Source organism: Galeopterus variegatus, unplaced genomic scaffold, assembly GCF_000696425.1.
Source record: "Galeopterus variegatus unplaced genomic scaffold, G_variegatus-3.0.2 Scaffold5142, whole genome shotgun sequence".
In the NCBI taxonomy this organism is placed as follows: Eukaryota; Metazoa; Chordata; class Mammalia; order Dermoptera; family Cynocephalidae; genus Galeopterus; species Galeopterus variegatus.
In genome coordinates, this window is record NW_007731253.1 from 76483 (window position 1) to 86478 (window position 9996).

Genomic DNA, 9996 nt, shown 5'->3' on the forward strand with positions numbered 1-9996 from the left:
TCTGGAGTAAACTCTACTTGGTCATGTCTCTTATTCTTTTATGAGCTGTTGGATGTTGTTCTGTAAAGTTCACTTTCTTCTAATTCTTACCCACCTTTTGGGTTTAGGAATGCATAATGAAAAACCGAGAAGTATTCAGAAAGAATCATGTGTGTAACTATTTCTGACAGAGATCCTTAAAAAAATCTGGTTAAAATAACATCATGTGTATACCTTAAATATCCATAATAAAATTTATTTAAAAAGTTTGTTTAAAAAGGATAGCTCTGCTAAGGTAATTCTTAAAGTATTTTAATTCCTTTAAACACTTGAGATTTGTTTAAAATTTACAAATCTTCCCTCTGTAGAAAGGCTGTAGGTGGGGTGGCTAGGTGGAAATAGGTCAGTATAGCTTTCTCTATATGGATTTTCTGATAGTAATATCAGTGAAATAAATTTACTTGATTACTGACTTTGGGTGTGTGACTAATTATGTGTAGATTTACACTGATTATTGATAGGAAAGGAGAGGGATCAAAACGAATAGGTATAATAAACCAGGAATTTGACAAATACAAACTTTAAGAGACTCTGAAAGGCTCCTTGCTGAGTCTTGAAAGCTTTTTATTTTTGCTATGAGCTCATCATACCTTGTTTAGCTTGCAGAGGATCTTTAGGTTGCTGTGTGTAGCTCACAGACTTGATAATTCATAAACAAAATACTGAACTAGAAGCATTTATACAGTTGATTTAGATCTTTATCAGTAGCAGGGCAGAGTAGGTATGATTTACCCAAGACACTCTCTCTCTATATATGTAAATATTTTCATGTTTACATTCTAAGTTTTACTTGACTTTTGCTATTTAAATTTGAGGATTTCTTTAGAAGCTTTTCTAGAGCTGTGAGCTTTTAAAAAAACGAACCTTTTATTGTTGCATAGGGTAGGAAAGAATGTGTATAGGTAGTTATTGCTAATCTAAAGTTTAGGAGCATGTTACTGACAGTGATATTGAAGAAGTACTAATGCTTTTAATATGTTTTTGTTTATTTTTTCCCTTGGAAGCTGGTAGGAGGACAGTTTGATTTGGAAATGAATTTCATTATTCAAGAAGGTGAGAGTATCATGTGCATGGTGGACCTACTGGAAAAATGTGACATTACCTGCCAAGCAGAAGTATGGAGTATGTTTACAGCCATTCTAAAGAAAAGCATACGAAATCTTCAAGTCTGTACTGAAGTGGGGCTTGTTGAAAAAGTTCTTGAGAAAATTGAAAAAGTTGACAATATGATAGCAGGTATGACTTTCTACAGTACAATGTATGTGAAGAAATAATGTTTCATTTTTACATACTGTATTTTTATTTCATTTAGCAACGTTTAAGAAACATCTGTGCATATAGCCTGCTCCTAGAACTTAAGTAAGCACAGTGTATTTTAAATCTTCAAGAAATTTACGTAGCTTAATTGTTTTATTGTTTTCTTTTGTTTTCAGATCTTTTAGTTGACATGTTGGGAGTGCTGGCTAGTTATAATTTGACTGTTCGAGAATTAAAGCTTTTCTTCAGCAAACTTCAAGGAGATAAAGGACAATGGGTAAAAAAAACCTAAATACTATTTGTTATTTGAAAGTATCCACCTCCCCAAACACATTAGTAACTTGTAAGTAACTTATTCTAATTCATTAGTAGCTTGTCAAATCGAAGGGAAGAGATCAATTATACCAGCATTTAGATCTGTACGTTTACTCTTGCCATGCATGGACACAGTTTTGACTAAGAGAATGGGTGTTCCAGGCAGGCTAATATTTTGATCCTTCTTCAAGTTGTTATTCTTTAAATATAAGGTAAGGACAGAGAAAGAAAAGTGTTAGGTAGCGGCACCTAGTTTCCCTTCTATTTGAATAACCCACTCAGTGAACAAAAGCTCTGCAATTAATTGGATCTGCCATACTTAAGATGTAATTTACCAGTCCTTTGCAGTGGGTGGTGGTGAACTTATTTTGAACCTCAGGTGTCTTATCAAACTGTTTCTTCCTGCCACTTAGTTAGCTGTCCCTTAGAGGAGTACTACTAAATATTTTCTCAATTTTTGTTGCTTTTCCAAGCTTATTTTAGTGCCTTTTAGAGATTATTGCCCACAGCAACTTCTCAGCCAGGTGATCCTTAACCGAGCTCTCATTAAGTATGTCTAAATTTGTGCCTTGTCATTACTCTAATTCATCTTGTTAAAATCTAGATTTTTTAGCTTCTTTATATCAAACTCCAGTTTTCTGGCTGCTTCATAGATTTTTATTTCTGGTTTTCATTGAATTTGATTATATTTCTGGGTGTAGTTTACTTTGTGTTTATCCTTCTTAGAGTTCTTGCATCTCTCTGGGTTTATAATATAATTCTCATCACATTTGGAAAAATTGTGGTTATTATTTTTTAAAATATTATTTTCTTGTCTCTTCCCCCATCCTTTTCTGAGACTCCAATTACAAGAATGTTAGACCTCTTCATGTTATCCCATAGGTCACTGAGACCTGCTTACTTTTTTTTTTTCTTCAGTTATTTCTCTTTGTGCTTCATTTTAGGTTGCTTTTCTTGCTACAGCCTCAAGTTAACTTACCGTTTCTTCTGTAGTATAATTCCATCCATTGAAAATTTCAGATAGTATATTTTTTATTTTTATTTAAAAAATTTTTTTGGGTGGCTGGCTGGTGTGGGGATTTGAAATTGTGACCTTTGTGACCTAAGGCTGTGCTCTAACCAGCTGAGCTAACAGGCCAGCCCAGTGTATTTTTTAATCTCTGTAAATTTTATTTAGTTCTTTTTAACATCTTTCATTTTTTCCTCATTATGTTCATATTTTCCTTTAAATCCTTGACAATATTTAACATAATAATAGTTGCTTTAATGCTATTGTCTACTAAATCTATAATCCCTGTCATTTTCTAGGGCAGTTTTTTTACTCATTGATTTTGCTCCTGTTTATAGCTCACATTTTCCTGCTTCTCATGGCTACTGATTTTATTTTATGTATTTTAAAAAAATATTTATTTTTATTGTACATATTTATGGGGTATAGTGTGATGTTTCAGTGCTTCTATACATTGTATAATGATCAAATTAGGGTCATTACTATATCCATCACTTTAAACATTTCTTGTTTCTTTTTTTTTTTTTCGTGTCCGGCAACGGATCGCAACCCTCAGTGTCGCGCCCGTACCGGACCGGGACCGGCAACGGGATCGCAACCCTCGATGTTGCCCCCGCACCTCGCTCAGCCAGTGAGCGGGAACCGGTCTGTATGTGGGATCCGAACCCTCAGCGGGAGCGCCACTGCGCTCCCAAGCGGCGCACTGTAGCAGTGCGCCACCGGGCCGGCCAAACATTTCTTGTTTCTATGTGATAACAATATTCAAAACCTTCTCTTCCAGCTATCTTGAAATATGCACTGCATTGTTATTAGCTGTAGTCTGCCTACTTTGTAATAGAACACCAGAGCTTATTCGTCCTGTCTAACTGTATTTTTTTACCCATTGACCAACCTCTCCTGGTTCCCCCTCCCAGCTGCTGATTTTAGATGTAGTGATATTAGACATAGAGAATCGTATATTGTTGAGTGCTGGATTTTATCATATTCCTTTTAAGACTGTTAGACTGTTTTTGAAATCTGATTTTTTTTTAAAAATTGAAACATTGATTATACATATTTGTGGGATACAGAGTTATATTTCAATATATGTATGCAATGTGTGATGATCAGAGTAATTAGCATATTCATCATTACATTTCTTTGTGATGAGGACATTTGATCTCTCTTCTAGCCACTTGATAATATGCACTAATTTATTGTTAATTATAGATGCCTAGCTCGACTGTACACCAGTAGAAATTATTTTTCCTATCTAGCTGTTCTGTGTCCATTAACCAATCTCTCACTCTCCTCTGTCCCCCTTCCTGCCTCTAGTAACTACAGTTCTGCTCTCTCCTTCTGAAAGTTCAACTTATTATTATTATTGTTTGTTTGTTTCTTTCTCTTTCTAGTTGCCATTTATGAGTGGGAACATGCAGTATTTCTCCTTCTGTGCCTGGCTTATGAAATTGATTTTTTAAAAAATTTACTTTTAATTTTACGTATTCGTGGGTTACATTGTATTGTTTCAATACATGCATATACTGTACTATGAATTATTATAATGTTTTTGCAGGCAGATAAGTTATTTGTAGATCATCTTTATTCTTTATGGCTAGTTTTAAAGTTTTTTTTCAGTCAGGTTTAGAATGGCTGTTACTCTAGAGCTAGGTTAGCCTTACTAGGCCTGGCTCCTCTACTGAATGACCATAAATCTCAGACATGCGGCAGGACTAAGATTAAGACTATGGTTTGTTCACAGCATCTAGTAGGGTTTTAAACAATTCCTAGCTCTGTATTAGTTCTGGCAGTTCTTTGACTTAAAACTCTCAGTATCATGGCTTCACCTTGTTCAGTTTTATTGTGAGCTGTCAGGGAGCTCTCTCGGTCAGCCAGGCCCGGGCTCCGGGTTTCCCTGGCCACGGCCACCGAGTGATCCCAGGCAGATTCCCTATCCGCCCCCAGGCAGGACCAGATAAGTTGCCCTCTGCGGCTTAAGCCAAAGAAGGATCCCCGAAGGTGGGTGAGTGCACCGCCTGCCTATTCAGCCCGCAAAGAAACACTCAGATGCGGCGGGGGTTCTGTCAAGCAGTTCCGTTTGTCTTTTAAGCACTTGTATTTATATCTAAGCAAGCGGGGATTTCCACACTGAGAGCCAATCACTGGAAAGGTCTCATGTGCATGCGCCTTACTTTCCTATGCTTAGCCTACTGATCGTGTACTGATCACCAGCGCGGAAGCGCGCAACTACCAATACAAATTTTTGCAGAACTAAAAGTGACAGTCCCCCTTTGCTTCCTCTAGGCGCCATCTTGTGTGGACCATGCAGGTGGGGAACTTAAACAGCCGCCATTTGGTGTGGCCTCCTTTCACCCTAGCAATTGCTATAGCAAGTGGAGCGGTTGCAGCCCAATTTCGAGCATGAAAAGTTTGGTAGTGAGCCAAAGAGTCAGTGCAGATTTTTGAAGCCTCTTCTTTGCATAGCTCCTTCCTCTGCAATACTGTGCTCTGAAACTTCTATCTGCCTCAGACTCCCTGTATTCTAATTTCTGTCTGTACAACTCATTGAGACCTTCAAGTTCTGTTTCATTTTCTTTTCCCTGTGCAGTGATATGGAAATTGACTCCAGGCAGAAAGTCATTTTGTTTGAGTACCTTTTTCAGGGATCACAGTCTACAGCTACTTCTTCCTCTGTGTCTGAAAACAGTTTTTGTTTTATATATTTCCCCCAGTTTTCTAGTTGCTTATGATGGTTTGGAAGGCACAACCCCTATTACTGTGACATGTGCAAAGGAGGAAGTATACTGGTTTGATTTTGGTTTTGATTTATATTCAAATAATCTATTTATTCTGGATATCTACTTAATACATTTTTGTTACTCATGAATATAGAAAATTATATGTAAGAAAATAGCAAAGGATGTGAACAGATATTTATTTACAGAGGTAGAAACCCCACAACCTGAATAAACACAAAAATCATTAAAAATTAAAGACATACAATTAAAACTATTGATGTGTCATCATATCTGTAGTAGCAAGGATTTTAAAGTTGGATAATTGGCAAGAATAGTTAGGGAGTTAGGGTTATTTTAAACCTTGTGTACTTTTGGTCAGGGTGAATACCAGTGGAGCCAACCTCAAGGGGAATCTAGTGCTACTTAGTCACCTAAATTATACCCATAGCGAATGACTTAATGATTTACTCCTGAGTGCGTATTTCAAGAAATTCTTACATAGTTCCATAAGGAAATATACATGATGTTTACTGAAGCATTATTTTTGATGGTAGTGAATTGTCAACATGGTGTTCATCATTAGGAGAGTGAATAAATAAAATGTATTGGATGCATAGAACAAATTATTACGTAGAAGTAAGAATCAATGCACAGAGTAATGGGAATGGGTGGAAAAAACATAGAAAGTAATAAACAGATTTGTATATTTAACCTAATACCATTTAAATGGTAAGTACAAGCACACAAAACAGTTTTGAAGGAACACATATAAAAGGATTAAACATGTTAATATAGTTGCTTATGGGGAGGGGGGAGAGATGAAAATAGGTGTAGAGGATAAAGGGAAAAAATAATGAACTATTTATAAGGCAAGAGCAAAGCCTTGCTCAGATGTTTATTGCATTTATTTAGCTATTTATTATTAGACATTCAGGTTTTTTTTTCCATCTTTTGCAGCCATAGCAGAGCAGTGAAAAATCCCTATATCTAAATCTATATCTGTCTTTCTGATTTTTACTTTAGTGTAGATTTTTACATGTGGAAATAGTGCATCAAGACACATAAACATTTATAAAGACTCTTGAAATATGACTACTGAATTTTTTTTCTGAGAAGCTTTTCCAGTACTCCAGCAGTGTCTGTTGGGTAAAATGCTTATCTTAGTATATTCCTTTGTTGATTAGTGTATAGGAAGAGAAATTTGGAGGAATTATTTCTCTAGATAGAAATGCTCTATTTTTATTTTTGACTGCAGAGTTTTTTTTGGTTACTTTATTTGACTTTGGAATTTATTTATTTATTTATTTTTATTTTTTTTACTTTTTGTCTTTTTTCGTGACCGGCAACGGATTGCAACCCTCAGTGTCGCGCCCGTACCGGACCGGGACCGGCAATGGGATCGTAACCCTCGGTGTTGCCCCCGCTCCTCGCTCAGCCAGTGAGCGGCCGGTCTGTATGTGGGATCCGAACCCTCGGCGGGAGCGCTGCCGCGCTTCCCAAGCGGCGCACTGCAGCAGTGTGCCACCGGGCTGGCCCTTAAAGTATTTTTTAACAGTGGAACATAGCATTATTTAAGCATTTGTTAAATTAAAAAGTGTTTAAAAGAGGGTAGTAGTGGGTTGATTTTTGTAGTTGTGATGTTTGTATTTTTAAAAGATGATTATTGCTGCAGTGTGGACAAGAGTTTCAAGTGTCAAATTATATTGGGTCATATTTATCGAACACTTACGTATTACAAAAAATGGCATAGAGTGCATTATTTCTTTTAGTTGAAAAACTTTTCTCGTTATTTTATATGCTTTTTAGCTTATAGTATTATTTGATTATTCTTATGTATATTAAAGCACGTCTATATTAAAAATGTGTAGTTTTGTTTTATGGTGAATAATGTGGTTAATGAATTGTTAATTATTTTCATAGCCTCCACATGCTGGGAAGCTGCTGTCTGTGTTAAAGCATATGCCTCAAAAGTATGGTCCTGATGCCTTTTTCAATTTTCCAGGAAAGAGTGCTGCAGTAAGTAAATGTAAATGAGGAAATCACTTGGAGTTCTGCATTCCTTTGCTTCCTAAAAGTACAGCTCTGTAAACACCCCTGACGGGTTTTATATTAGGTAGAAGCTTCTCTGCACGAGCTAAATTAATCCTTGTGACAATTGTGCATGTTACTTTTTCCCAACTGTTTTAGAGATGAATAAATAGAGGCTCAAAGTAGTTGAGATAGCTGCCCACTAACAGCTTGGTTTAGTAATGCAAGAAGAACCCAATTCTTTTGAACATAGCCATGTTGTCCTATGAATTTATCCTTACATTCTTAAGTAGTTGTTTGTGTATAACACCTTCATGTGTTTATTTATTTATTTATTTTTTGGTGGGATCTGACCCCATGACCTTGGTGTTACAGGGCTGTTTTTTTGTTTTTTTTTTGGCGGTGCACTAACCAACTGAGCTAATGGGCTAGCCCAGTGTTTTGTCATTCTGAACATCTTTCTCTCCTCTTGCATTTCTTTTGCACTTGGTGTATGGAATGAGGGTAAATGTTTGAAATTTACTAGGCGAGATTTCCTGACTTGTGAGTTTCCAAATTATGTCTGTCTTATCATTCTTATAATCTGTTAACCAGTTTAAAATAAGACAATTATGTATGTAGTGATATCTATAATGTTTCAAAATGTTATAGGAGTACATTATATAATGTATTTATGTTATTTATGGAAGCTTTTTTCTCTCATTACTTTGGTCAGTCTGTTACAAGTAAAAAACTTTAAGTCTGTCTTTTTCTGAGCTTACCTTTTGCTCATTTTTTATTTTAGTTTTCATAAAATCTTGCTTGCTTGTTAGGCCCTGTGTAGCCAGGCAATATCTGCAGAAAGATAAAAATGTGTTTTAAAAGGACATTTGTGATATTTGAGTGTTAAATACACAATACACAACTTTCTTTGAAAAGTTTTATTGCTCATTTTTTTTCCTTTATAATTTTTCCTTAAAAGGCACATTATATTTGAAGCTTTCCAGAGTAATTTTACTCTCATGGCATTGAGTCTATCATTTGCCTCTAACACACAAAAAATGTTCTCCTGAGATAAACTTTTTTCATGCTTCATTTTATGATTGTATTATTTATAGTTCACTGAGATTATAATGTGCCCATTCTATTTACCTGCATTTTTCTTAAAAGTAGGTCAGTTCAGCTGAGCAGCTTTTGAGATTTTAGGTAGAGAAATAGGTGTTTTAAATACATTTAGTGACTCATTCCTTTCCTTAAACGTAGTTTTTAAAGGGAATTTAAAGTATTCATTGATAAATTCTTTTTACAAACCTTTACATCTTCTACTGTCATTTTTAGTGGGAGAGAACATGTACACACCAAAACTATGTTTTTATTTTTTTTCTTTATTTTTTTGGTGGCTGGCTGGTACGGGGGTCTGAACCCTTGACTTTGGTGTTACCAACACTACACTGTGAGTGAGCTAACAGGCAGCCCTATTTTTTTCTTAATGTAACATTCAGTTTAAATCAGCCTCTTGAAGTCCCACTAGTGTTATTACATAAATTTGGCTCTATGTTTTTCCTGTTTATGGCATATCTAGTACATATAAAAGAACATGTGTGAACATGTGATATGTGTATGTAAATTCATATGTAAGTTGTAATAACAATAAAACAGGAACTTTTTAGTATGATTTTTTAAACAGCTTTATTGAGAAATAATTTACATACAGTGGACGCATTTAAAGTTTACAATTTAATGGGTTAATGTGTACATAGAATTGTGCAGTCATCATCACAGTCAATTTTAGAACATTTTTACCACCCCCAAAAGAAACCTCATACTCATTAGCAGTCACTGCCCATTTTCCCTCAAACCTCCAGTTTGAGGCAACCACTAATCTACTTTCTGTCTCTATGGAATTGTCTATTCTGGATCATTCATATAAATGAATCATAGAGCATGTGATCTTTTGAGATTGACTTTTTTCACTTGACATAAGGTTTTCAACGTTTATTCATGGTGTAGCATATATAAGTACTTCATTCCTTTTTATGGCTAAGATTCTACTGTAAGGATATACCCCACTTTGTTTAATCGTTCATCAGTTAATGGATATTTGGGGTTTCCACTTTTTGGGCTGTTATGAATTATGCTGTGTGGACATGTTTTCATTTGTTTTGGGTATATACCTAGGAGTGGAATTGCTGGGTCATATGGTCTTTATTTAACATTTCGAGGAACTTCCAAACTGTTCTTCAAAGTGCCTGTATCATTCCACAATACTACTAGCAACTGTGGGTCACAATTTCTTCCCGTCCTTTTCAACACTGGTTAATATCTCTCCCTTTGATTATAGCCATCCTTGTGGGTATGAAGTGGTATCTCATTGTGGTTTTGATTTGCATTTCCCTCTTGACTAATGATGTTGAACATTTTTTCATGACCTTTTTGGCCATTTGTATATCTTCTTTGGAGACATGTCTATTCAGATCTTTTGCCCATTTTAAAATTACATTTGTGTTTTCATTATTGAGTTGTAAGAGTTCTTTATATATTTTAGATACAAGTCCTTTATCAGATATTCAATTCACAAATAGTTTTTCCCATTTTTGTGTCTTTTCGCTTTTGTGATGTCTCTTTCAAAGCACAGTTTTTAATTTTTTTTTT

The 9996-nt window shown here is 35.4% G+C and overlaps 1 protein-coding gene across 1 annotated transcript in view; it reads left to right on the forward strand.

Annotated features, from left to right (window-relative positions):
- LOC103604436 (lipopolysaccharide-responsive and beige-like anchor protein) overlaps window positions 1-9996 on the forward strand; it is a gene marked incomplete at its 3' end in the record, with an annotated part of 161417 nt that overhangs the window by 72606 nt on the left and 78815 nt on the right. Inside the window, exons 2-4 of the mRNA XM_008588988.1 lie at window positions 1044-1275; window positions 1473-1573; window positions 7258-7353. Of these exons, the coding sequence (XP_008587210.1) occupies window positions 1044-1275; window positions 1473-1573; window positions 7258-7353 (429 nt within the window). The remainder of the gene's footprint in view (window positions 1-1043; window positions 1276-1472; window positions 1574-7257; window positions 7354-9996) is intronic.